Genomic DNA, 27,969 nt, shown 5'->3' with positions numbered 1-27,969 from the left:
CTGAGTCTGAGCTTCTGTAAAATTTAATTTTGAACAGCGTTTTTTCTCAAAAACGCGGATTTTTAGCCAAATGTGGGTACTGTCGGCAAATGAAGGTTGTCTCACTCGCTTTGTTGGCAAATGAAACCTGAACACCTCCCTAGAGCGAAAAAGCTAGCAATCGCTTACACCTTTTTGATTTAAGAAGAAATAAGAACAATCCAGCCTCAGATTTTCGAGAAAGTTAACAACAGTCAGCCTGAACTCAAATTTACTGGCTCTTATAAAAAAGTGTAAACAATTTGTTGTTTGCACCCATGTCAAATATTTACAAATGAAGCATATCTAGACCATTCAATGGCAAAGGGGAAACTTCTGAAAGCAAGGCCAATGTAGAATTGTTTAGGGGACTGAGCCCTCCGAAAAAATTTTTTCACAAAGGGCTCCACCCCCTGTGCCCCCTAGAAGTCACGTCATCACTGGTTCAACCCTGCAACCCTACTACCGTGATGAATGTCTGTCACCCTTAATGCGTCATACACGCATTGTTCGAACGGTTTCGCTACTCACGAACCGAATGGAGTGATGATGACTTGTGTAATCCGGTGATACGTATTACAGTATCAGGTATCTGGGAAAAGTACTGACATGCGAGTAATTTAACTGAGGCGGTTATTTATTTCTTATCAGGTCATAATCGCAATTGGGTCCCAACGAATTGAGGCTCAGGGCGCCCAGGGATTACATGACCGATTTAATATTTAGGGTTTCAAAAAAGTCTCTTCGTTGATTTTTGCAATCGTCTATAATTCGTTCGCTACTATTTTTAAAGGTAGAATTTAAAAGACATAAACGAATGATACATTTAATCCGAGAGCCTTTCGTGAGTGTCGCGGTCTGTCAACAGAGTTAGAGAACCAGGCAGGTAACCTATTCAATAAGTGTCATTATCGATTATGTTTGCGGAAGAAGACAATAAGAACAAAGGAGAAACCAGATCGAGGCGACTGTGATTACAATAAAAGTCATCAGCAAGTTTGAATTGTCGAAGCTGTGTGCTGTTGCAGGAAAAACGATCAAGGATGGAGGAAAAAGAACCGATCGCGTCTCAACCGCAGAGTGTTTCGTCTTGTGATGGAATTGTTAAAGGCAAATGCGTACAGTTGCTTGAGAATACTGATCGTTTGATAATACAACGAAGGGTCCAGGACAGCGAAGGTTTGTATGCATTTGCTGCATGTTCGCAAGTAAATTATTTCATTAGAGACCCATTTTTACAGGTTGTTAACAATATACATGAAAATATAGGAGAAAGTAAGGTCACAACTTTTCAAAAATCAAACACTGAACTAAACTATACCGACAAGTCACGTAAAGCATTCGTATCACGTTGAAGTTTAAATTGGACTGTTATCCCCCACGACCTGCTCCTGGGTTTTTTTAGCATTTTCATTAAAAATTCATAACATCAACGCCGCTTTTTAAATATGGTGTCAATGAAAGTAAATAAAACAAGATATGGATGTTGCATGATGACGCATACTTTGACGTATTTAAAAAAGTAACGTCAGACTTGAAGTGGAGAGTAGAACGGCGACAGGTCGAGGCCCTTCCTTTTAATTCGGGGGTAACAAATAACCTGTTCAGGATTGCCTGGGTTTCCTTATGGCTCAAAATTTCATGACAAGGAAATATATTCTCAGCTCATTCTGAAAAAGTTATTGGAAAATGTTATAAATGTTTCTTCCGGCAATCCTTGGGGCCCCATTTTTCAGAAATCAAAATGAAATTTCAAAGTTTCAGGATTTTGCTCTTACATAGGATTTTATATTCCAGAGGAAATGCATATTTTGCTGTGTTTCTACGATTTTAGTTTCTTTACACATAAAATTTTTCCAAATATTAACAATGCTAATGAGGCCTATCTATATTTGATGTAGCAAGCTAGCAAGCAAGAATATCATCTGAATCAAAGAGGGAGAGAAATTTTTGGGAAATTTGTGGGTTAGTGTTTGCAAGGATTATATTGCCCTGTTTACTGTACTTTCAGGCGAAAAAGTATTTTTTTTATAGTTGTGTCTTTAATAGACAATAGACTTTTCAATGGGATCATGTTCTGTCAACTTTCTCTTTTGCAACTTTTCTTGTTTAAATATCCAGTAAATGGTACCATCCTTAACAAATCTTTGATTATTGGTCCCCTTGAATTATTTCATCCCATGACACACTTATGATTAACCTATGATTCATGATGTAAAAATTTGTTTCTAGAAACACTATATCTCTAATTGCTTTGCTTTCAACTGTAGACAGTATAACCCTTACTTTAACATTTACCTTTCACGAGGTGTGGTCACATCGAGAGGAAGGACCAGGACACTGCTCGATAAGCATTAGCTTGTCAGTGTCCTAAAACTATCTTGGGATACTAGGTAGAAACAAATACAAACAAAACAAATTTCAATTTTTGTTAACATTACTTTAACAAAAACATTAATTATGCTCATCCTTCACGTTTCTGATTGGCCTATTTCGATCTACAACTGAGTATATATATTTCCTAGCGTAGAGTTTTTGATCCTTGTTCTGATGTTTTATACTCTGAAGAGTGTCAGACGAAAAGCTTTAGTATATTCAAATGTTTGCTTTTTTCAAAGCCATTTTTATAATATGCTAGGTTGATGCTGGTGTGGAAACAAAAAAAGAACATCTAAGAAAATTCATGAGGGTATTACTGTGCATAATCATAAAAGCTGATTACACTTACTGCTTATCCAGCTTTAACTTTAAAACCTTGTCAGTAATTCTTTTCACAGAGTATGTCAAATTTGCATAAATCTGCAGTGTAACCAACTTAATGAATTCAATTGGTAGCTTTAAGTTGAAAAAATGACACCCTTTAGACCCGAAATTTAAGTGTTGCTTAAAACTCCGTTTTAAGAGTGGGTGATAACTATAAAGTCTTTTCTTTGTCTTGCTGAAATTATAACATTTTTACCATATCCTACTGATTATCTAAATTTGGAATGTCATTTGTAAGCTTCCTCCCATAGTCAAGGATAATTCTGACTGGAAAACAGTAGTTGGAGCATTGGTTATTTTTCAATGTTGGCTGTACTGTTGCCATGATTGAAAGAACAGATGTTCGATGCCCAACAGAAAGGCAATGTCAATAGGTTATGGTTTTGGTCTCCACTTGATAATTTCTTGCTTTTAAACTGATATAATTGAAGGGTTAACTGGGTGTAAAATATATTAAAAATTTATGCATTTACACTTTTTCTCTGTACTTGTTAACAAACATAGACTCATTTACATAAAAGGGTGGGAGTTTTGCCAATTCAAAATTTATGGCTCTATCATTGTAGGAGGGAAAGTGTGTTAATCTAATAAACCCAATTTTCTCTTCTTTTTTTCTGTTCAAAGGTGATGGCAGTTGCCAGCAACCCAGCATATGGTCCATCCAATTCTTCTATAAAGTTATAAAGATCTATCCAGTTGGGTGAGGCTGGTAATAGCCTCTTATATAGATACATAGAAAGCATATCTAGGAGATTTGATGCAGAAATGTTGCCAAAAGAGGAATTTCTGTAATAGAAAAAATTTGCTATATTCATTTTCATTTTGCATTATCACCACTCTCTATAAGTAGCCCAAAGGCTTTACAAAGATTCAGCAGTGTATTGAAAAGTACAATCATTATCCATCTCTACTTAACCTTTTGATCATATCCCTACTTAATCAAATAATTTTATTATAAGTAGAATCTTATGTGAATCCATACATGCCTAAATATTGATGGTTTTTATGTGGACTTTCATTTCAAACATTCTCTGGTAAAATGGCCTTTTAAGAATTCTCGATCTTGTTACTTATTCCTCTGAAAATGATATTGCTCAATATATATTAGCTTATAGGTACTTTAGGTTCATTTCTTAGCTTACTGTTCATTGGTTGTCGAGATATTGGTGCATAGATGAGCAAACAAGCTGCACTGATCATATTTCAATGTTTTTATTAGGTCAAAGACCAGACGTTATTTGACCAGAAAGGTGAACAACTGAGTGTCTGGGTCAGAAATGTGATATAACAAGGCTGAAGATATTACAGCTGTGTCCCTTATTTTCAGAGCGATCAAACAGCTAGGTTATGAGTTCTGGCCAATGTGCATAATTTGGACTCTCTTGTTCCCTTGGTGAACCACTAAGGTCCCAAATCAAGTTGCACATCCCCAAAATCATTGGCCCCAGTAGCAACCACACTCGAAAACAATGGTCGAACAATTAATTTGCACTTTAATGTTGACGAAAATATCGGGTCCTGTTCCACACGAAGTTTTTCACAACTATTTCGGTCAACGTAATGTTTGATCAATAAGGTTTACTGTACCTTAGAACCGAGGTGTCCTGCTTAGTTTTCCCTATTTTCCTTTCAGTTGCTGAATATATTTTCAAAAGGAAGTTTTGAAAGTAGTTTATTTGAGCTAAATCTTCAAGCAAACAGTTTTATAATATCCCCTTTATCGGTTAAAATGTCTCTAAAGTTCAGGTCTACTTCTATAAAATTTTCTCGACAATGCTCTCTCCGCCATCAACTTAAAATCTATCCTACAATAGAACCCGTTGTTTGTTTAATGATCAAGGGATAGTCCCTCTATTTTAAGAGCTGTATCAAACATGTTTTCTTCATTTCCCTTCATTGTTGAGCTAATCTGTATTAGTGGTGCGCTTTCTGAAAGCTTCCAAACTTGCAATTTGCTTCTAAATGATGCTCCAACGCGAATGGGTACTTTAGAGATCTATGGAGATCTACTTCAGAGACCCTACGGCATCCAGTCTGTGTCTTACATAAGGAAATTACTATTTTTATGCTGCAAATCGCTGTTGACTTACAGAGAGAAGGTTTTTATGTCCTTGCAAGTGAATGTTTTCAGGAAGTGGATACAGAATATTTTTATCTGATAACTAAGTTCTGGGACCTGCTTCAAAGATACTCTTCTTATATGTGTTTAAAAACCCAATAAAACGCAACCGGGGACGATCTAAGACTAGTTCGCGGTGGCTTTGTGCCAATCTTCATTTAGTTTATTTTAAAAAGTAGAACACGTTTAGGTTTCGAGACAGTCAATCAGATAAACTGTTTGACCTTTTCTTCTTTTAAGAGATCAAATCTAATTTTCTAAACCCATTTCCTCGAGTGGCAGACTCTGCAACAGGGCGACTAATCCCATCATTTCATCTCTAAACGAACTGACAAAGTGCCTGTGGTTTGTTATAAAATGGAACACAATATACTGTCGTACAATATCCCAAAAACTATGGTTCTATATTTTATGTAAATTTTGATCAAATTCATGAAACTCTCACTATGACACAATCAAATTTACGTGTCAAAATGACGTAGCAGGCCAGAAAGTTTGTTTTTCCGCGTGAATTGTTTCGTATTCACCTTCACTATCGACGTTGTTCCAGGAAGAATAATGCATGGTAGTAATATTAATGTTGGTGTTCCAGGTTTTCCGGTAAAAATTGCTGTTAAAAAGTCTTCTTTTTTAGCATCTATTAATCTTTTAGCTTGAGGATATAGCTGCAATACCTTTACTCAAGTCGAGGCTATTACTTTTTCAGCATGGCACTCTCCGAACACATATTGTATCGCAACTGACGAGAAGTCATTGGACAATCCTCTGTTGATGGTTAATGAGGAGGGTATGATCTACTTGCATTTCCTTATCGACAGATACAGCTCAAACCATTTGTCAATTTTAGCCAATCAATAAGCATATATGTGGTAACACGCTCACTGATTGGACAATTTTTGATTGACAGATGACAGATGATGAATTTTGGAATCGTTAAGTTTTATTTGTGTCTAAAGTCTGTGCCAAAATCGAAACAGATGATGCATAACACAACGGAGAGCTCTGAATGCAGCCCCAACAACTTGATCCTCAGCCTGCATCATTTGTCTATATTTTGGGACAGACTTGTAGTTAACTGTTAATGAACACAGGGTTGTGATGCACTTCCATGCTCTCTGTGGTATCGTTTTGTATATTGTGTTCATTGTCAATTGTTTTACGCATAAATAAATAAAAAAGTATATCAAGATTCAACTTGTTTGCTCACGGTTACCATTATTGGATTAGCCCCTTGTTCGAGAACAAATAAACTTTAGGATTCAATTCTGGAAACATTTTGATAACTAAAAACTGATTGATTTTCAAATAGAGTATGCGATGCATTCCCCATTTTGACTAAGTGTAATTTAAAGTTACCATGTGTATTTATAGTTTCATTGAATGGATAGACTTACAGAACCAAGATTATCTTGTTGAGGAGACGAGCGAGCGAAAATCTTCAATGAGTGAGGCAAGCCTCGGTCCTGGAATGAGAGTGCCTTTGACTCCAAAACGGAGAGCTGCCTCACTCATTAGAAAACTTGATCGTCTCCCCGATGAATCCCTCAAATTTGCCTGTATAATGTGATTTGGCGATAGAAATTGGTGGCCGATTCGTTTAGAAGCTTTTCCAGTTGTCAACTGTCAGACACGAAATCATTTAACTGCTAATTTTGACATGGGTCCCACGTATATGGAAAGAAACTATCATTTAAAGCCATAATTGCATTTATCCCAACTCTGGTTTAATACGATTCCCAGCTGATTTATTCTTACACCTTAAGACATCGTTTTAATTATCGTTTTACCCCTCGGCGTATTTGCTTTTAGCTACTGCTCAGTAATGTATAGTGTATCTCCTCAAAATTGATCTGTGTGCTTTAATGTTGGCTTGGGATATACAATCGAATGAATGAAAAATTAGGACGATGGTCTAGAGATTTCTGCACTTGACTAACAACACGGTTGAATGTCTAAAGATATGGCGTCATTTTGTTTCTAGCGTAGTCTAATGCCAAAAAATATTTGCAGGTTGATAATCATCATTAGATATTCGTCATTTTTTATCTCCTTATCTTGAAACATGAAAATCTGTTTTCGTTGATATTTTACATAATTTTCCAACACAAATGATGATATTATCATCATCTATTGGTAAATACATTAAAAGGAAGATTTTTGCTTCTTGCGAAAACCTTTGTCTTTTTACGATAGTTCTCTTGCTCTTTCCATACATATATATCCCCTCATTTTCGTCCTGCTTTTCTTTCAATTTGAATTTTGAAATATATTCTATATAAGTGTCAATCGTGTGCTTACTTTCTATTTTAGCTTCAAACAACATGGTATTGAAGGCGCTGTTCTGTTGTAATCAGAGAGAATGTGATCTTCGAGTCACTGACTCAAGCGGAACAACAATCATGTGGTTGGAACACCCTAAAAACTGTAACTGGCCGATCCTTTGTCCATCCTGTACCCCCGGGATGATTGTACGCTCGTCCAGTGGAAGAATACTCGGCTACGTCAATCATTCGTAAGTCGCGCTTTTTGTCGAAAAGCATTTAGACGCTTATAATTTTTTCGAAAAGTATTTTGGTAATCTACAAAACAACGAAGTTCGTTTGTGGTTCTAGATGCAAATGCACTACGTAGTGCTAATAAGAGCGACATTAATTACTTTCAAATGTATAACTGTCCCTTGTGTGAACTGGAATGTGATTTTGGCTTGTAAGCTTTAATGCTTGTGTCCCAAAGCGTGGTAATGTTTTTTTTTGAATAAAATACAGTGTTGCCCAACAGTATTGCAATACCTGTTCCATCATACGCTCTAAGAATTGGCGTGCGTATTCTTTCTACAGAAGTCCTAATACTGAAATTTACCACCGTTTCATGTAAAATCCTCACGGATTTTTAGGCTGTGCGTGCACCCAAAGCAAAGGACTATTTGGTCCAAGTATATGTTGCCTTTTAAACAGGGCCTTGTCTTAATGCATTCATTCATTCGTTCCATCTAGTTAATCAACATGTTTTCGTGTTGCTGAATAAAGTATTCCTCTTTTCCCTTTAGGCCAAGGGACACTTGTGGCAGCTGTTTACCCCCGTCTTTGTATTATGATGTTCATGATTCAGAAAACCGTCAACTTTTGAAGATCGAGGGTCCTGCATGTAAATTCGAGTGTTGCACTACTACGACTTTCAGGGTCGGTAGCCAGCTTTTTATATTTCATTTTTTTATTTTATTGATTGTCGTATTTTCATTCAAGAGTTTCTTAACAAGTACACTTTGAGTAACAATTATACCAAGGCGTGGCTATTTACTTATATACAGGGCCACCGAGAGGTTTCGCAGCCCCCGAAACAAATATGAAAGACGAGGCCCCTTGTATTCGGAGCAAAAATATAATTTTTGCGACCACGCCCTTTAGATTAGCTTAAAATACGTTTCAGAAAATTCTTGAAGTCGTTTTCTTGCAATAGTTCAAAACACTGTTATTTTAAGGCATACTTTTGTCACATTTGATTAAGGCTGTTCTTAGAATTCATAGAATTCATTACTGTATGAGGCCCCCAGACCTCGAAACCCTAAGGCAATTTGCCGCCGCTGTTCTCCCTTCTCAGCGGCCTTGCATATATACACACCTGCATGAAGTGCTTGACTCTAAAATCAACTTCTCATCATAAAAAACGTGAGATGATCATCACAGAGAAATATTTCTGACACATGCTTGAATAGTATATTGTCAGGCATCCAGATGAAAACCAAAGGTTTTTTACTTTTAAATAAAAAGTTGGAACAGGATTTCTAGTAGTAAATTTAAATCTGAATGATCTTGATATCTGAAATAATTTTACAGATATTTTCATCCAAGTGGAATTCATACATTGGGGAAATAGGCCATGAGTGGCAAGGAACTTGCGATGGAATTTTCAGTTGTTGTGTTTCTCAAGACACTGATAAAACCACAATGACTTGTAAGTAGGCAAAATACTATTATCGCTTGATTTTGGTTATACAGCAAGAAGCTTTTCAAACTGTTCATTTTTAAGAGCTTTAAAGGAAAATATTGTAGTTGGCAACCTTTAATGAGAAAGTTATGTTGTATGTAGAAAAGTAAAATGGTGAATACACGGAAGGATTAGAAATAGAGAGGAAAGTAGACAAAAAAGGTTCGAGGAATCAATATTGAGTGAATGACTAAAAAAATGAAGGAACGAATGAATGAATGAACAAATTGAATGAATGAATGAATGAGTGGATGAATGGATCAATCAATCAATTGAATAATTGAATCAAAGGTAAATGAGTGAAGAAATGAATGAATTAGAAGGATGAAAATGAACAAGAAAGAAAGGTACAGAGATAAAAAGAAAGTACTTTGGTACTTAAGAAAGAACCAAAGAACCCAAAAATAGACCAAGACATTAGTGTATGTATATTGTTATGAATACGTCCTCAGATTCAATAACTAGGAAGCCAGAACTTTGTTGTACGCTGGTGAAATGACTGGTTCAAATCGACAGTCTTATGAAAAAAGGAACATATGATTTGTTTTGTCCAGTCGATGCAAAATTAACCATACATGTCAACTTGCTTTTTGAAAGTCCTGTAACTCTATAATTTATGTCTTTCGTGTTGATGTTTGGCAAATTCTTTTGTGTGTCTAGGCGTAGGAAAAACGTCCCCATATTCCTAAGGAGGTTTATAGTACTAAAGAAGCCAATTTTGGAATCTCCGGGTGCTTCCAACTTCTTAACTTTATTTATGCCTTCTGTTATTGTTGTCGTCAGTATAAAACTACTTTGAATGACTATTTGTTTATTTTTTTAGTACAATTGAATGTTTATGCATGTTTCTTTTTTAGTCCCACGTGAAATGGGTGCTAATGAAAAAGCTCTTCTTTTGGGAGCACTTGTTTTAGCTGTAAGTTGTTTTCAATTTTTCTTGTAAATAAAAATATCGTAGATAAAACTGACCTATAAATTGGCCTATCACCCAATAAGCATGTACAGCTTTTTCTGAGAGTATTGAGCAATAATTTAGAGACCTGTCAACAGTAGTCTTCGTAAGGATAGAACTGATTTTTTCCTCCCTCGCCAAAGATTTCAATGCCCATGCTTCGTTGGATAACCTCACCTTTATGTTCGTTTATCAAGATGTTCTGCAATTGTGAAATAGTGTTTACCTTCTCTTCGAGTTTACAAAGTTAATCAAAAGTAGAGGGTATTCGAGAAAACACTAGATGGGTTGAAATGCCACAATATACAAGCCATTTTTTTGCCTTCAAAAAAAAATTTCCTTTGTATTGTACTATTTAACAGGTATATTTTAATCCCGGGGGTAACATCCAAATACACTGGTACGGGGTATGTCATTTTTTGGAGTACCATTCTTCAAGAGAAAATAGATTTTAGGTTATTGATTATCAAACATGGTCATGGATTTTGAGTGTAATTTTTAGCACGACCTTAAATTTCGGGGTATCACTTTTATAAGAAAGGTAAAATGTTTTGATTTACTTGATTGAGTTTTTGGATTTTTGCAAATTTTAATTAAGTTTAAGGATATGCATTTCATATTATATCTAAATTTTGGGTAGTCTGGCGAACTTTGGGACCGAAAACCTTTGAATTCCTAGTCTTAAGCTTTTAGATTATTATTTGAAATTGGAATTTATTGTTTTATTTTCCTTTTTAGCATTTAAACTATTTTGAGCAAATGTAAGAAGACTTTGACGAACAGAAAAGAATTTGCAGGAAGAATGTATCATAATCGTACGAATTGTTGTTCTATTTCATCTGATTAAGAGTTTCCTTAATCCATTTGTATATACAGAGTGAACCAGAAATATTTTGGTTTGCGTAAAATTGATAAAGAAAATTACGGTGAACCAAGAGCTGGAAAAACAATTCCCGATAAAAGTTGATATTCTGTGATCCAAACAGTTTTTATTGAGTACTACACAGAACTCTAACGCCCTGTATTTTTCGTTCATTTATCCAAACGTGATACAATCTCAGCTTCCACTAACAGTTATGTTTTGTACGAATTTGAAATAGCTACCTTAATGCCTTCAATGTATCTATGCAAAAAAATTTAGTGTAAGTCAGTTTTAACTGCTAAATTTAGTGAAGGAAAAATTCCTTTGCGATAAATGAAGTTTTCAAGTTTCTTAAGATAAGATATACTTTGTGTCCCAATTGTGCTGAACATTTTGTATTTGATTTCACGAGGCTTTTCCCTGGATACGAGGATTGAGCCTGTATTTGATTAAAATTGATTAGATTTTATATATATTTCAGATTTAAATTTAGCATAGAGATAGGTGTATCAACATTATTTCTGTAAAGATGCAAATTTTTGGCACTTTTTATCCCATTGAGTTCTTACTTCATACATTAGAGCCTAAAACTATTCCGAAACCTGCACTGCAATACCTGCACAAACAAGGTATCAAAAATCAGCAGATGAATCGCTTGCATAATTCAAAACTGCGATGTATTACAGCTAAAATATGATACATTGTAACCAAGGGAGAAAGTATGTCAACCAATTAGCAAGATCATTTTCAAGCTTTCCCCCTCTTGTGTTTTTATCTCTATACCCCTAGGTTTGCTAAGGCAGAGTTCTTTAAAGAAGTAAGCAACTCCGTTAAGCCAAATTTTTGTTGTCCTTCCATTGTAGTCTTATAGCCTCTCTTGTAAAGTTAATTCAATTGAATTTTAATCATAGTTCTTTCAGCTACGATTCGAAAACTTAAAACCGTAAATGTGGTCGTTTTTGTAAATGATTACAATCTAGAATATGTGATTTTTAATCAATAAATACTGACTATTTTTGTGATTTTTGTAAATTTATTTAGAGATTGTTTTTGCTGCTGATGTTGTCCATATATTTGTTTCGACGTGAGACGATGCGGCAACTATAAGTCTTGTTATGTAGATGATTATGTTGAATCCTATTGTTTTGTAATTTGCCAGATCAAAATAAATTGATTTACTGCTGGTGAATCGTTCCGACGCTTTTCAATATATGGATATCGCTTTCTTAAAGTGTTTCTTTGGGGGGTTTTTCCAGCATGATGCTTGTGGGCTAAAGGTACAATTTGGGGTCTGTTACCCTCGTACTCTTTAAAGAACACAAGCAGGACTTCAGCCACAGAGCTGCTCTTCTTTATCGGGAGGTGCTCGTCGCCTGGGCTCGTTTCTAAAAGGCTTCAGTTTCAAGATGGAAATTATAGGACAATTTTTTTGTTCATTATTAAGAGGGATTCATTATTTATAAGTGTATGTTTTAACGGATGTCCATCTCATTAAAGGGTGTCCATCATTAAGGGGCGTAAATTGTTAGGAGTGTCCATAATTAGGGGGTGTCTATTAATAGGGTGTGTATTGTAAGGGTTGTCCATTTTTAGGGTTGTGCATAATAAGGGCTCTCCATTAATTGGAGATTTCCCTTGGTGATAGGTTTCCATTTTGTGAAAGTTTCCATTTGGGGTGTCCTTCATTAAGTTTGTTCATGATATGGCGGTTTCTATTAAATTGTGTTTTACTAAAGTCTGTCGTTGTTATGGATGTTCATATTCTAACAGGTGCTTGTATGTATGTCCTGACGATTACAGTGTTCGAATGTACAGTATACTTTTGCATGCTTCTATTTTGGCATTGAATGGCATGGCTGTGATCATATTACTTTTGAAAGAACACTGATAACGTGTGTTTTATATTAGATAGCTACATCCTCTCTGTGCCCTTAATCCCCATTTCTCTAATTTTCCAGAAACCTTTCAAAGCCTATTTATTCAGACAGCAATATATTGATTATGCTATACCAAAAAATCCTTTCTAAACGATTTTATTTTGGCTAAAGTGATACTTAAATGGAGTATATTGACCAACATTTCTTGCAGTCTTTTATGAAGGTCGCATTTCTGTATGCAACGCTACCTTGAATACTGTTGTGTCCGCCATTTTGGGTTGTTGTTGTTGGAAGAGGAGGAGGAAGGCAGAAGGAGGGACTGCAGAGACTGACTGAGACTGTTTGCTTTGCAACTGTTATAATGTGATACTTGTTGTGTTATTTACATATATACATCAACAGCAAAAGGATGATGTCTGGTTTTCTTGTCTCGGAGACCTTATAATGGCGACGAGGATAAAGCTGAGGTAAAAAAAAAAAACTAGGCCAATTCAGGAATCAGCGTAAAAGGTAGAAAAACTAGGCCGATTCAAAATGGCGGCGAGTTATGGATTGCATGCAATGACCAAGTTTGACCCGGAAGATCACCAAGGGAATGTTTATGAAGCATTTTGTGACTTTATTGATTCTTTTCATTATGAATATGATGCAATAGCCAAAGAGCCACCGAAGGAAGGTAGTAACACAGAGAAAGCAGCATGGGTAGAGCAAGATAAACGGAAAATTTTTTTAGGAAGGTTTGCCTCAAGAAACCTTCAAAGGGATTTTGAGGAAGTTGTTCCTGAAAAGGATAGGGGTAAAATCACTTTTATGGAGATGACAGCAGCACTAAAGGGAAGATATGATATCAGTAGGAACAAAACACTTGCCAATTTTGAGTTTCACAAGTTGTTTCAGAAGGAAAGTGAAAGTTTTGATTCTTTTACAGTAAGAGTAAAGCACGAAGCCAAAACATGTGAATTTTCTTGCACCAGTGAAACTTGTACAGTCAAGAATATCCTCACCAGAGACCAAATCATCATTGGAACATCGAATAATGAAATTCGCAAAAATGCCCTAAAGAACCAGTGGGACCTTGATAATCTGATTAAAGGTGGGAGACAACTGGAGGCAGCAGCAAGAGGGGCACAGAGAATCCATGAAAATAGTGAAGCACCTGTCTCCAGAATAAAGAGACCAGGAAAATACTCCAGAAAAGGGTCAAAATCAAAATATGAAGGAAAATTGCGAGAGAAATATTCCAACTGCCCAAATTGTTCATCGAGAGTATGTAAAGGAGGAAAGCAGTGCCCAGCAGCAAATCGTGAGTGCTTTGACTGTGGTAAAACAGGACATTTTAAAGGCTCGGCAATATGTAAAAAGAAGAGAGAGAAGATTAAACCTCGCACTCGGCGGGTAGAGAGCAGTAGCAGTAAGGATGAAAGCTCTGATACTGAAACATGCACATCTGAAAGTGACTCAAGTTCTAGCCAGAATATTAACCGTGTACGGTTCATGAAGAATGTTACAAAAATACGACGCATGCGTATTCGCCAGCAGATGCGCAAAACATCAGAAAAATCACGCTATCAAGTTGAGGTGATAATTAAAGAGCGAAGAGTAAGTGCATTTGCTGACACAGGGGCGGATATTTGCGTAATGTCTAGGAAACAAGCTCAAGCTTTGGCTTTGCCCCTTGGAAAAACGAAGATGAAAATACGCCCATATGGATCAAAATCAGTAAAATGTTGTGGTTACTATATAGGCACAATCATGCATGGAGAATCAGTTGCCAATGCATGCATATACGTGGTCAAACAGGATCTTGAAACTTTGCTCAGTGGAAGAGTTTCAGAAGAGCTAGGAATCATAACATTTAACCCAACTCCAGATAACCAACAGCCAAGTATTCGGCGCAACACAGAAATCAGAGATGACGTTAAAGCAAGCATTATTTCGCAATATCCAGAGGTATTTACAGGTATCGGTACATTAAAAGACCATTTTGTGAAGTTTCACATAAATGAAAATATTCCCCCAGTAGCTGCACCGGCCAGACCTGTTCCATTTCATTTACGGTAGAGATTTGAGAAAGAGATACAGACCATGGAAGAGAACAATATAATAGAAGAACATATAGGACCAGCACCATGGATTTCAAATGTAGTGCTCGCCCCAAAAGATGATGGTAGTATTCGGGTCACTGTTGACATGCGTCAAGCAAACCGGGCAATTGAATCAACAAACATTCCAATTCCCAGAGTAGAGGACATTAAAACACAACTTGCAAGGTGTCAACATTTTTCTAAACTTGATTTTAAGTCTGCATTCCATCAACTGGAGCTTGATGAAGAGTCTAAGAAGATCACAGTGTTTCATGCAGGTGACCGACTGATGCGGTATCGAAAACTTACTATGGGCACGAAACCAGCCTCTGGCGAGTTGACAAAGGCGCTTCTTCCGCTATTTCAGCCCATTCAAGAAGCACATGTTATCCATGATGACCTCACAGAACGCCGGAACATGCATGGCAAGATGTAAGCATTGATCTGTTTGGTCCTATGCCCGACAGTAAGCATGTGTTGGTAGTTCTGGATAAAATGAGTCGATTTCCTGCAGCAAAGCTTGTCCCAAACACCGCAGCTAAGCCTGTCATTAAAGCATTGGATGACATTTATACAGATTTTGGTTATCCTGAAATGCATCGCACAGACAATGGACCACCATTTGATTCAAAAGCATTTGCTGAATTTTCCCAAGGCAGCGGTATTGATCATGTTAAAACCTTCCCGTATCACCCACAAGCAAACCCTGCAGAAACATTTATGCGTCCTCTCGGAAAAGCGTTAAAGGCGGCCCATTTCAATAAAAAGGATAAACATACAGCTATTAAGGAAGTCCTAGCCACATATCGGGCGACGCCTCATCCTGCAACGAGAGTACCACCGGGAGATCTCTTGCTTCGTAGTGGGTATCGAAAAGATTTTCCGCGACGGCAACTGACTGAGCAACAGATACGCGAGGCTCAGATGCAAGACAGAGCACAACGTATGTCTCGAGAGGACCAAATGAACAGGTCGACCCATAGAAAGAAGTCCATCTACACTCCAGGGGATCTTGTGTACATACGGAACATGCAGCGGTGCAAGTTTGATCCCATCTTTGGGCCAGAGCTGTATAAAGTCCTGTGCACAGAAGGTAGCGGCCTGTTACTAGAAAGTTTGGCTGATAATAAAAGTTTCAGAAGGCACTGTGATGACGTAAAGCCTGCAGTTAGCCAAGGAAAAATCGAGGACCATACTATTTGGATAGAGAACCAAGCCCATCAAACAGAAAACGCGAACAAACAAGATCCGGTTCCAGACATGACAGAAGAGCCAGTAATTGCCCCAGCTGGCGTTACTGCGCAACATCCAAATGAGGACAGGGCTACAAGACCTCGGAGGGAAACTCGTTTACCTGCTAGGTTCAAAGACTACGTCCGTTACTAAAAAAGGGGAAGTGGTGTTGTGTCCGCCATTTTGGGTTGTTGTTGTTGGAAGAGGAGGAGGAAGGCAGAAGAAGGGACTGCAGAGACTGACTGAGACTGTTTGCTTTGCAACTGTTATAATGTGATACTTGTTGTGTTATTTACATATATACATCAACAGCAAAAGGATGATGTCTGGTTTTCTTGTCTCGGAGACTTTATAAATACCAAGGAGAATTTTTTTTCGATGAATCGTTTACGAATTCCCTAAAAGGGTTGAACCGTTGAACTTTTGGAAGCGCCAACTCTCGAAGCATATACACATCAACAAAGCTACTTCTACAAAAAGTTTAGGGCTTCAAATATATCAAGTGAGACATACCTATACCAATTCTGATGTTGGATGTATTTTTATGTCTTGGTCAGTCATTACTGCTCCTGTTGCACTTCCATTGCCTTCAAAATCTGATCCGCAAGCATAAGACTAAGTTAAATTGAACTCTAGCCCTAAATTGAGTTTACGAAATAGGCCATCTGAAACAGAATCTTCCAGACCTCTCGGGACCCTTTTTGGCATGCAGTTCATTGTTGGAATTAAATGGCAATCTCTCGAGAGGATATGAAATACGAAAAATGATGCAATTCTCGGTAACTTCAAATTGGACCTGATAATTTGCCTTTCAAAGGAATTTTTAGCCAATGTTGTTCAATCCTCCTGTGAATAAAATTGATTTCAAGTATTCTGCAACCCCAATGTTACTTCAATTGCTTCTACGAACCAAATTTGAAAATCGTCTTGAAACACTATCGTCATGTTTAGACACCATTGCTTTAAACCCTCCACCTACCCTCACGCTTCAAATTAGCCCCCATCCTGGAGGGAATAATCGTTCATAAGCCCCCAGCCTATATAGAGCTTCACGATAACATATTAATGAAACTCTATTTGGGTTTAAGAAAAAGCTAATTAAACGAAGCGTATTTTGCCATATTTTAGCCAGGGTTAATAAATTCTCGCAGTGATATTGAAAGAATGAAAAACTTTTAAAACATGCCATTTGCATGAAAACTTTCATCAATTTTTAACACCATCCCCCTATTTGATTCAATGACCCCCGGGAATAATTCCTCGGGTAATAAGCCTTCATATCTAATGCCTCTGCGAGTGAAATCTTTCTCTATTAAAGAAAACAACAGTTTCTGACAACAGGCTGGAAAGTTTGCGAGGTCTTAATGACCCATATTCAAACAGTCCTCTTAGTCAGGTAAGGCTCTTTATGTAAGGGGCTTCGACCATTAAACAATGGCGCTTTTGAATTTGCAATTGCTGCATAATGGGTCGCAGTTTTGCAAAAACGGATCTTTAAACAAAAATGCTACTATCATATAAAAATGCAACTACCATAGCAACTTTTTTTTACCAAAACAACATTTTTATCGATAGAATGATCATATAACTAAAGTAAGAGACATGCTTCAATTTTGATATGCTTTGTACAACTTTTATAAAAAACATTCATCTTTAATCTAATATTTATTATTCTAACATTAACATTTATTCACCTATCACCAAGGGAAATCTCCAAATAATGGAAAGCCCTTAATGATGGACTATCAAGCTACTTCAATTTCAACTAGACTGTTTTACTAACCTTTTAGGCTTGCATGAAACAATGAGTAAAGTTAGGCACTGAAATGTCATATACATTGTCGAGAATGTGTGCTTTGATACAAAGTGACCATAGGCCCATCTGCAGCTTACATGTGCGCTTTGTCGCTTTGTCGTTTTGTAAGTAAGACATTGTGACCTTATGTTTGCTGGATTTATATCCAGTGCCAAGAGGTATTGTATGAACATAGGTAGTGAATATGTTTTGACCGCGTGTTGCATGAACGCAATAATTCCCAGCAAATTTCATTCCATGTCCTCTGCATTAAATAATCCCTATGTTGATATGCTGGATAGCTTGGTGATGTTATGTAAACGTAAGGCATTCGGGTGTAATGCCGTGTATCTTTTGGCATATATCACAAAGTAAGAAAACAACAGCTTCTATTTAAACAATAATTTACAACGTATAAAAAAGTTAAGTCTTAGGGCCTATGTGGTTCTACGCAAATTTTCGAAGGTTTATATCTATCGATCAGTTGGTATAACACATCTAAGATTAAAGTTGGGGATATCAAAGGACCTTGAGGATACTATTATGAGAATTTTTGGAAACATGACATTTGTATATATACACTAATGTAAAGCTTTAATGATGCCAGTATTTGGAATCAGAGGTTCTCAGTATAAAGACCCCCGTTCATATTCTCGCGGGTATACCCACTGAGTAATGGTAAACGGGGAACCATTCGTATATTCGATACATCTGGTTCTCAGGCTCTTTCATTTCCAATTTATCTCCAGGAAATAGTACTTCAAATTAAGGTCGCAACTGTTTCTGCAGCAGGCTGACTCTTCCATTAAAAAATAGTTATATCCTTCATCAGTTAACTGGCTCTTCAAGTGTGAAACAAATGCTTCCATATCAGTTTGTCCTAACCCTTCTATAATGCAATGCGGATTCCGCAACCGGTCCATTAGATATTCAAAATCCTCGTGATAATACTTGGGTCCACAGCTAAGGTGTTTTGTCACTACCAATGAGTGCTGGTTTCCAACGCATGATGGTTCATCGTGCAATATTTCTAGATCATGTTCGCCTACAAAGAGGATCTTTGACGTAGTAGACAAACTCTGTAAACAGGCATTTTGACAGTTTCGTACAAGCTCTCGCTTCCACCTGTCAGTTTGGAAGCGCTCGTTTCTTGTATTCAAAAGCTTTGCTCTGAACACATTTGGATAGATCTGTAAAGCATCGATTAGGCCTTCTATCTGAAAGTATTCCGCGTCTTCTAGCACCTTGAACAACAAAAAGGAAAGAGATAACATAATATATTTCATTCAGCTGGACAATATGCGATAAAGATGAGAATAAATTTTTCCTGATACCAAACACAAAGCTACTGAATTCCAGAAAAGTGCTTAAATTTCATTAGAAGAAACCACCAGACAAAATACACTTTTATCCTTTATCAAATACCCATCATATCTTTAATAGCCATGGAGACTAAACACATGATTTTAGAATACATCCTTCAAAATTCTAGTCAATCATGTAAAACTTTATCCATTTCAAGTAAGCAAAATTGTTTCTTTAAAAGAAAATGATTTGAGAAGTTTACTGAGAAGTTTCTCGAAGACATTACCATCAGCATAGTTATTATATTTTTTAAACTTTACATTACGTTAGCAAATGAAAAAAAACTAAATATTTTGGTTATCAGGAAATTTGTACGAATTACACACTAATTTTTTATTAGAAACAATGCTAGACATCAGCAGTGGCTTTGAAAGGAAAATTCATAGAAAGGATTAGAAATTCTAATTTTCCGACATAAGTCTGTTAAGCATTTCATTTTCCATAGATTTGAGCGAAACATGACGACATCAGAAGTAAATCAAAACGGGAGATTTTATGTTCTTCTCCTCTAAAAAGACATTTTATAGTGAAATACCTAATTGAAAGAGATTTCCAATTTGACTCAGAACAACGGCAGAAATCGTTATATTTATCTTTAAAACCTTTCCTCTCACTTAGACAAAAAACAAGACAACCATGCTATATTTCCGACAAGATCAGAAATTTTCCGACAAAATAACAGTTTGGCTTTACCTTTGGGGGGTGTTCACCCCATCTGACCCCCTCTATCTACGCCACCAGGCATAAGCACTAATTACTTTTGCTACTAAGTTTCCTAACTGCCTGACGTTAGAAACACAAAAAGTGCATGAAATAGAGCGCTTAATAAGTCACAAGAAACTCTTTCTTTAAAATAAAGATGTTCTAGCAGTTTGACGTTGTGGTTGATCTGTACTGCAGTTTATTAATCCTTTGGTCGTTTTAGGGCTCGGTTTCTGGTGGTAAGGCAATGAAAGCAAGTTGAAAATTTCTTTTTGCAGAAGTAACGATAAACTTATAATGTTGAGAAAATGAATCTACCGTGACAATCGTAAGCATATGTTACCACAGCTGTGAGGTTATATTATCAAAGCTGGTGAAAGTTTAAGTGGTCATACTTCAAGTTTGCAGAGCAAGCCAGATTTCAGTTGCAAACTTGAGTTTTGACCATTATATCATTATCAGATCAAATAAGAAAAATTATTCTGAAAACATATAATAGCATTATGCATAATTGCTACCAGAAATCGACTTGTTTAACACCTGTTGTTAGGACAGTTGTATTTTGATAATTTCCTCTACCACTGTAACAAGCGTTTAAAACAACAGCAGATTCTAACTTCTGGGCTTTTCTTCTGCGCTTCATAACACATGTTAAACAGGGGTGCTGCCCTGAAAATTTAGGAGGGGGCTGTGCTGTATGCATCTTTAGAAGTTACACCAAGACCACACCCATGGGCACATCAAAAGGGCTTGGATTTGTGTCAAAGATCGTTCGTCTATATGAAATCATTCAAACTATTTGCCTTTTAATTCAACCTATATACCCAGGGGCGTTAATTGGGGGGGGGGGGTTAGGAGGGGCAAAAGGTCCGGGACCCGTGCTCCTATGGGGCCCGTAATAAAGTAACAAGATCTATTTACAACACAAAAAAGCTACTATTTCAGCTACTTATACGTAATCAACGCCTGTATGTTAATCGCAGAGAAATGCCCACATTTCCTTGATTCTTGTAAAATGTTTTTCCACATTCTAGTAAAAATCCTTTAAAAAACTTTTTAACAATTGTACCTAAAAGGGGTGTTTCCCTTGTTCTCTGGGCGACTGAAGAGCGTGGCCACAGGAAATTTTCTTAAGGGGGTCCAGTTTTGTGAATCACCCCTGGGCCTGAGCTGCCTCTCGACGGCTCTGTATATACCCACTTAAAAAGGCTGGTAGAAACTGCTCATTTAATGAGAAATGAAAACCATGATAAGGGATTAATTCAAATTGTCAATTAAGGACCTGAGCCTTCCCAAAATCTCTTGGAGTTTTGACAAAAGGGGTTAAGCCTCCCGAGTCCCCTCCATGGCACCTCTGATGTAACACCCCTTTTCATAAAACATCACTTTAAAGGAATACGTTTCTATAAAAAGAAGTCAAGTGCTAAAAGTCTGCGACCAAAAATCTACAAGTACTTCGCAAGAAATTGAAAATCACCTTTAATGCAACATGGGCTGGAGGGAGATTTCGCTCTCCTCGTAAGTATGCAAGAATGTATTCAAAGTGACTGCCATCTCTATCAATGAAAAATCTTCCATCAGGGTCACGTGGCACCTTGTAACGCCCACTAAATAGCGCTGCCAACATCGAGTTTGGGTCTCCTAGCAAAGTTCCCTTAGTTGTCGTGAAAATGATACCTCCAACATTTAACGCAATTACATCTGGAAATTCCTAAAAAACAGTTGGCATAAAATTGTTTATATCGGATGTATCAGGAATTTTGTGACAGAACAACAGATATTGATAATATTTTGAGACAACAGGCCAAAAGCTTATAATCCATTGAAATTACCAGGGACGTAAATAAGTGGCTAATTTTGGGGGGTTGTGGAAGGTTGAGAATTCCAACTTTACCTGATGAATTTTTTCTTTCGACCTGTTAATCTTCTGTACCTACTAAATTGATTTGGAAATAGCCTCATGGCTTATTCCAGATTTTTAGGTTCTGTATAATTACCAACATTTTACTTATAATAATTAGTCTTAAACATCAAAACACTAAAGAAGATAAAGGAAATCTCTAAAATTTGATTAACGTAACACGAACATTTAATCTTTTCGTAAGATGTTAAGCAACATCAAAGCCATACCAGTCTAGATCTTGGATATGTTTAATGATAAAATTTATTCTTTCAAGTCAGTTAACAGCAATTCTCTTCATTTTTTGCTTTGCCCATCTTAAAGCTATTTGCTGCAGATCAGTTTTATATAAAATATCTTTTTCACAATATAGAAGCATCAAGGAATTGACCATTTATCTTTCGTTCTTGATCGAAGGAAAAATTTTAAAATTTTCAAAGGGCTAAATGTCCTTTGTTTTTTGGAACTGAAATAGGTGATCTGAGGGCAAGTGCATATGCCCGATTCGTAGGATAAAACACTCTTTTTTTGATCAAATACTTCTGCTGCACCTTTTTGATCAATGTTTTGTGGCTTCTCATTAGCATTATCATAGCAATTTATGATAAGATTCAAGGAGGTCTACAAAGTGCAGGGGGAGCTTAGCATACACCCATTAAGAAGCGTTGAGAATTTCTAGCAATGAAAGATTTTTAATGTTTTCAATTGAATTGGCTACTAGTTGTTTCTTAAAAAATTCCCACTTTCAATTGTTCTGATCAATACAGGGAATGATTTTTCAAAACTTCAGGCTCAATCAAAACTGATGGTAAAATTTAAACTTCACCTTGCCTGTTCAAAATAATTTAATTCAACTTAACGCCTGTCAAAAAGGAAACAAACGATGCAATGGTGCAATTTGAGATCCAGTGAAGACAGTGCTTCACAATTAAAAACGATTAGAAGATGTGCCTGCTCCAGAGTTTTAATTTTAATAAAGTCTAAGATCTATACATTTAAAATCCAAAAATCCTAGGCTATAAAATTTACAGATTTGGTCATAATAGTTAGGAAAAATTCCAAGTGAACTTTTATGTTTTCCAACTGCATTTGGATCTTTCAACCTTTTGGGGGGGGGGGGCGTCACGACATTAAAAACGATTAGAAGATGTGCCTGCTCCAGAGTTTTAATTTTAATAAAGTCTAAGATTTATACGTTTAAAATCCAAAAATCCTAGGCTATAAAATTTACAGATTTGGTCATAATAGTTAGGAAAAATTCCAAGTGAACTTTTATGTTTCAACCTTTTGGGGGGGGGGCGTCACGCTATCCACGCCCCCTATTATTCACGTGCCTAATGACGACGCCCTGGATAGTTTGAGAAACAATTAATGCGCAACCGCATTCAACTGCAAACAACAAACAACTAACTTGATGTTTGAAACAGAGCAGCAACAAGTTACTATAAAACATCTCATTTCGCTTTATATACTAGCCTTTAGTAACTTCTAGCTAAATTCAAACCTCGAAACAACTTACTTTATATTGGTAAGTGTCTTTATTTGACGATCAAAACTTTTTAAAATTACCTCTTTACTGTGAATTTGCATTTCTTCTAGCTTCTCTACCAGCTGTAGGCTTGAATTGATTGTCTTGAAAATACGTATGTTAATATCATAAGTATGTAATAATATAAGTAACAAATATTCCAATAACACGATTTATACTCATCACATGCTAAGTGTGTTCAAAAACAAATGTTCAAACTGGGGAAGGTGATGCTTAAGCATCACATAAAACGATGTAGAGGACTGAAACTATATTCAATCAAATATCATTTGGTCAAGCTAGGTCTTTTGTAGACGTGGTCAAAACACTCTTAACTGAAATGACAGTAGCAGAAATCGAATGGACTTGGGACTCAACCAGATCTCTTTTAAATTCATATTTATCAGAAACTTAATTCTATATATTCTATCAAGAATTTATCGTTGGTGCTATAGAGACCTTTTCCATCACCCCACCCCCCCCCCCCCCCCCCTCTAACAATGTAATGTGCTTTTGTAGCCAAAAAATGCATGATTTATGAAATTCGAACACACGTAGCTTTGTCCGAGGAGCAGAAAATTATAAACAGGCTCAGTGTTTTATCATACTCTAACTCCTCGAATAAGCAACCATGCCCCGTACAAGTCCTTTTCGCATTAGCCCCTAACCTTGAAGTGAACAATTTGAAGTAGCCTTACATGTCAATTTTAGTCCATAAAAATAGCAAATTCAAACGAGAAAGTAAAATAAACGAAGCATTTTAAATGTCTTTTTTATCAATATTGTTTTTGTTTTGGCAAGATAAGGCAAGGCGTTTTGTCTATCGAAGTGCCTTCAGAAAGTTTACAAAGAATCTTTCTAAAAGAGCTTCAAATAAATTTTTTAAGCTTCCAGCCTCGTTTAAATTCTATCTGAAAACATTTAGCTTTGCGGCTAATTGGAGAATTCACAGCAATTTTAAGCGAGTATTGTCTGCGGAACGGTTAGGCCTGGTAGCGTATAAGGAAAAGAAAAGTAATAATCTTTAATCCATTTTTGAGATTTTGTTGAAAAGACTTTGCGAAAGCTTTAAACAATGGGAGTTGTGAATACGTACAGTCTCACAGAATTACTAACTTTTTATGTGCACTATAATCACGAAGCTGGAGTAGGCGGAGTTGTATTTTAGTTACCAGATCCCATTCTACATCAGTAAAAATATAGTTGTATCTGATTTACCTAAAATCTATCTAGAATATAAAGTGTACAAACGAAGATTTCTGGCAAGAAATATTTCTCCGAGGTAGCAAACGCTGCTCAAGCAGAATGTAAACAAATAAATACCTTTATTGGGGCATCCACTTCCTTGAAATCGGGCATAAGCATCGCTAGTCGCAAGGCAAACTCTTCGTTTCTTTTTTGTGTGGTATTTTTCCGGATTTATGCAGGTTTCGACGGTGAAAAACGCATTGCAGTTTTACGACTCAAACGAACAAAAACCAGACAATGTGCAATAGGCAATTAAAACAAATGCAGCTGCCCTTCGCTTCACTCCCAGACTTTCATCTGAAATCAGATTATTAATTATTCAGGCAAAACTTTCAATAAAATTGAACATAGCTCACAGAAGTGAACCGGATGCACAGTTTTCAAGTTGCATGTATAAACTGAATCGAGCAACCTGTGGCTGTTCCGTGATCATTTAGTTCATAGCGCCTTTGCAGCGACAACAGCACAAACAGTACGCAATAACGTACTTTACAAGTACAAAAACCAACGAAAAAAATCTAGCATTAGCCAGAAGCCTTTCTAAATTTGCAAGAATTGATAATTTGAATCCGCGTTTGTAAACATATTTCGATTGCAAATTTGATTTGCATCAAGCAAATTTCTTTTCTACTTTTAGCCTAATCATATTTTAAAACGATTAAATTCTTGATTTAACAAATACTACTGTAAAACCACGATAATATCTTAAAGTTTTCCAAAACTAAGTAAATTTTTCTTGTTCCTTGTATTAAATATTTTTGTCGTTCCTTGTACTATAGGTTTCTGGTCACTTCTTTCAGGCACTTTCCAGGAACGGATCCAGACTATAGCAACTGTAGCTCGAGCTATAGTCAGAATCTCCGTGTTTGATTTTCCAAGTGTTTAATCTTTCTCTGCTACCTATCAACGTTTGTAAAACACTGAGCGCAGAATTGTCTAATAGTAAAACTTAGACGAATCAGAAGTTCCGTTCTTTGTTGACAGTAACAAACCATAATTGAGCTATAGTGGATATTCCGAGCTATAGTTGATCTGGGGATTTGCTCTGGAAAAGGCACGTAAGACAATGAAATCCGTGCTAAAATTTTTGGCGCGAGCTATAGTGAAGCTATAGTCAGGTTTGAAAATGGCCTTTTAACCAATAGAATATGAACACAACCTGTGTTCCCTGTAATATATCTTCAAAGGCAAGGACCAACTAGGAAATAGACAGGGACGGCGGAACGACCAAGCGGCAAGGGGGGGGGGGGCAGGCTTGAGTAAAAGGGCATTTGAAAGATAATTCTCAGCTTCTACAAATTCCAACGTAACTGCAATTTTATTTCGATCTTCTGTAGGTATCTTGAACATTTCATATGAATCTCTCTGATTATTACAATTGGCCCCTTTCAAGGACAATTTATGAAAAAGGACAGTCTGACCCCCTTGCCTCTTCTATCAAAGGACAAAAGGGGCGGTTGACCTCCCACACCCCTTCTCCGGCGTCCTTGGAAATAGAAAAGAGAAATTCGAAGGAATACGAATACGAAGCGACTACAAACACACATGGTTGTAGCATTTGCCCATCTAGTGGGCGTGTCCCATAAACAAGAAGGGCGTGGTCCCAATCCCAGTCACCAAAAATCCTAGATCCACCCCTGCCTTCCCTTACTTCCAGCAATACGGTGTTGATAACTATTATTAGCCTGATCATGTTGATAATCTACTCCTAACATAGAATATTTCCTCTTTCAAAGATAATCTGTTAGCATAATTTGACATTTTTCCACCTATGATAAAATATCAAGATGTTTATAGGAAATTATAACAAATAATGGAAATTAATGAAACTTAGTTTGATTCGAGAATCCCTCCAGACTCACAACTTAAACTCTTTCTTACAACTAGGTACCAGCGTTAATTGATCTAAACTACATGCATGAAGAGCAAACTTGTACAATACAAAGATTGAAGTTCCAATCTGATATCATTACCTAGTGCCCAGTCGAAACTGTGGCTTGCCCTTCGAACATCCATCCCATTTTAACACTTAGTGGATTCGCTAAAGAGGAAGAAATAGCACAGATGGCACTGTACAAAACCAATGTCTGTGACTTGGTTGTTGTGGGGGACAGAACGCCATAATTGAAAATTAAATTTGAATAATCACCAATCTGTCATCTCCTCAGGCTTTGACAAAGTAGTTTCAGCAATTACAATAAGTACAATTTAAAGTCACAAGACGCTAAACATAAAAATTAGATACAATGCTCAGAATCACTGCTACGACTTCCTTAATCACAAAGTATTTTAAAGTACTTACTGATTTATTTTATGAAGCTGTGAAGGGTAAATTAGAAAGCAGTCTAATGCCTTAGATTTGATTGCTTTTAGTTTCATTGGGTTTCTTCTCCTCTAAAACCAACTTGCGGTAATGTGTTGTCTAGCAGGTGCTTACCACATCCCTAGCATCACACAACAATTTGCTTTATGTACAATTTCTCAAGAAAACATCTGAATTTTGTGCATGTGTTTAAACAAAACTCGAAGCGCACACATATTAACAACTAAATTTCTTGTTGATTGGTTTGATAAGCAGCTGCCAAACAAGCACTTTGTGATTACAGTAAAAACTAACGGATATCAGCAATTTCTATTTTAAAACTGGAAAGCCTCCCTGCAACAATTAAAATTAGGCAAAAAGGCCTTGCAAAATCGCTGCTGATTTCAGAAAGAATTGAAAATAACGGACAGTTTACTACGAAAGAAATTCCGGAAAGCTCCATTGACAGTTTCATAAGCGAGGCGCCTTTCTCAAAGACGACCAGTGAACGATTGTTAGCTCGGCAATAGTTCTACCCTGTCGTATTTCTAGCTTTTAAAAAACCTTAAAGGGCAAGTGTCGTGAACATGATTGGCTAATGCAATACAATTATATCTTTTGTTTAGTACAAAGCATGGAATCGAGGGTGAATTTTTACGACAGTTAAAATTAATTAAGAAGAAATGAAAAGTCACGAAACAATGAAATTCCACTCCAAACGCTTTTGTTTTATTAGCCAATTGCTAATGCGACATATGCCCTTTAAGACACTTTCCAAACATAATATTTCGGAATTCCGATCAAAAGATCTCTTGCAATACAGTAATTATTCGTGGAATACCTCTGACAATACAGTTAATTTGAAGAAAACACAGCTGACAAAGGAGCTTCTTTATTATGGCTTGCAAAAAACGAAGTTTCTGAACATCTTTATATCTGAAAAAAACCGGTCACTTACGTTCTGACACTATTTTCTTTATTAGCTCTCCAATTTTACGGTATTCTAACAAAATATTTAAAATGTAAGGCCTAAATACATACAACCGATGCGTAACTCCGTGTTTGTTTGAGATTTAGTATTATTGCTTGAAAATTATCACCAACGCTCTCCGTATCCTCGCCTGTAGTAACTTCTCCGAGGTCTCCAAACTTACAGCCGTTTTCAAAGAAAGTAAAATAGGCCAAGTAAGGCGCGCACAGTTCATGAACCAACAACTACTAAGATTGATTTTTGAGG

General features: G+C 36.6%; 3 protein-coding genes across 3 annotated transcripts; 2 read left to right on the top strand and 1 right to left on the bottom strand.

The window, feature by feature from the left end:
- Positions 1–711: 711 nt before the first annotated feature.
- On the top strand, positions 712–11,908 carry LOC148957129 (phospholipid scramblase 2-like). The gene is made up of 7 exons (XM_089115810.1): positions 712–1,197; positions 5,607–5,687; positions 7,211–7,412; positions 7,947–8,079; positions 8,734–8,851; positions 9,742–9,800; positions 10,575–11,908. The coding sequence occupies exons 1-7, from the start codon at positions 1,062–1,064 to the stop codon at positions 10,599–10,601; spliced, it is 756 nt and encodes a 251-aa protein (XP_088971936.1). The 5' UTR covers positions 712–1,061; the 3' UTR covers positions 10,602–11,908.
- A 3,207-nt stretch (positions 11,909–15,115) lies between these two features.
- Positions 15,116–16,269, top strand: LOC148957128 (uncharacterized). Its single transcript, XM_089115809.1, has one exon. It carries the CDS (start codon positions 15,116–15,118, stop codon positions 16,043–16,045), a length of 930 nt encoding a protein of 309 aa, XP_088971935.1. The 3' UTR covers positions 16,046–16,269.
- A 1,208-nt stretch (positions 16,270–17,477) lies between these two features.
- LOC135684344 (uncharacterized) lies at positions 17,478–27,920 on the bottom strand. The gene is made up of 4 exons (XM_065199877.2): positions 24,506–27,920; positions 23,224–23,286; positions 21,232–21,465; positions 17,478–18,931 (listed from the first exon to the last, which is right to left on the bottom strand). The coding sequence occupies exons 1-4, from the start codon at positions 24,545–24,547 to the stop codon at positions 18,416–18,418; spliced, it is 855 nt and encodes a 284-aa protein (XP_065055949.2). The 5' UTR covers positions 24,548–27,920; the 3' UTR covers positions 17,478–18,415.
- Between the last annotated feature and the right edge of the window lie 49 nt (positions 27,921–27,969).

Source organism: Rhopilema esculentum, unplaced genomic scaffold (assembly GCF_057945365.1).
Source record: "Rhopilema esculentum isolate cy_ngs unplaced genomic scaffold, ASM5794536v1 HiC_scaffold_37, whole genome shotgun sequence".
Taxonomy (NCBI): domain Eukaryota; kingdom Metazoa; phylum Cnidaria; class Scyphozoa; order Rhizostomeae; family Rhizostomatidae; genus Rhopilema; species Rhopilema esculentum.
This window is presented reverse-complemented; position numbering and strand designations above follow the sequence as displayed.

What these genes read in the sequence shown, in the direction of transcription:
- LOC148957129 (XM_089115810.1), top strand. Translation starts at nt 1,062, where the DNA reads ATGGAGGAAAAAGAACCGATCGCGTCTCAACCGCAGAGTGTTTCGTCT. An exon ending in AAGGGTCCAGGACAGCGAAG is followed by an intron (nt 1,198 to 5,606) that starts GTTTGTATGCAT and finishes TTACTTTTTCAG; the next exon opens with CATGGCACTCTCCGAACACA. An exon ending in TGGGAGCACTTGTTTTAGCT is followed by an intron (nt 9,801 to 10,574) that starts GTAAGTTGTTTT and finishes TTTCCTTTTTAG; the next exon opens with CATTTAAACTATTTTGAGCA.
- LOC148957128 (XM_089115809.1), top strand. Translation starts at nt 15,116, where the DNA reads ATGCCCGACAGTAAGCATGTGTTGGTAGTTCTGGATAAAATGAGTCGA.
- LOC135684344 (XM_065199877.2), bottom strand. Translation starts at nt 24,547, where the DNA reads ATGCTTATGCCCGATTTCAAGGAAGTGGATGCCCCAATAAAG. An exon ending in AAGTGGATGCCCCAATAAAG is followed by an intron (nt 23,287 to 24,505) that starts GTATTTATTTGT and finishes CGTATTTTCAAG; the next exon opens with ACAATCAATTCAAGCCTACA. An exon ending in TGCAAATTCACAGTAAAGAG is followed by an intron (nt 21,466 to 23,223) that starts GTAATTTTAAAA and finishes ACTGTTTTTTAG; the next exon opens with GAATTTCCAGATGTAATTGC.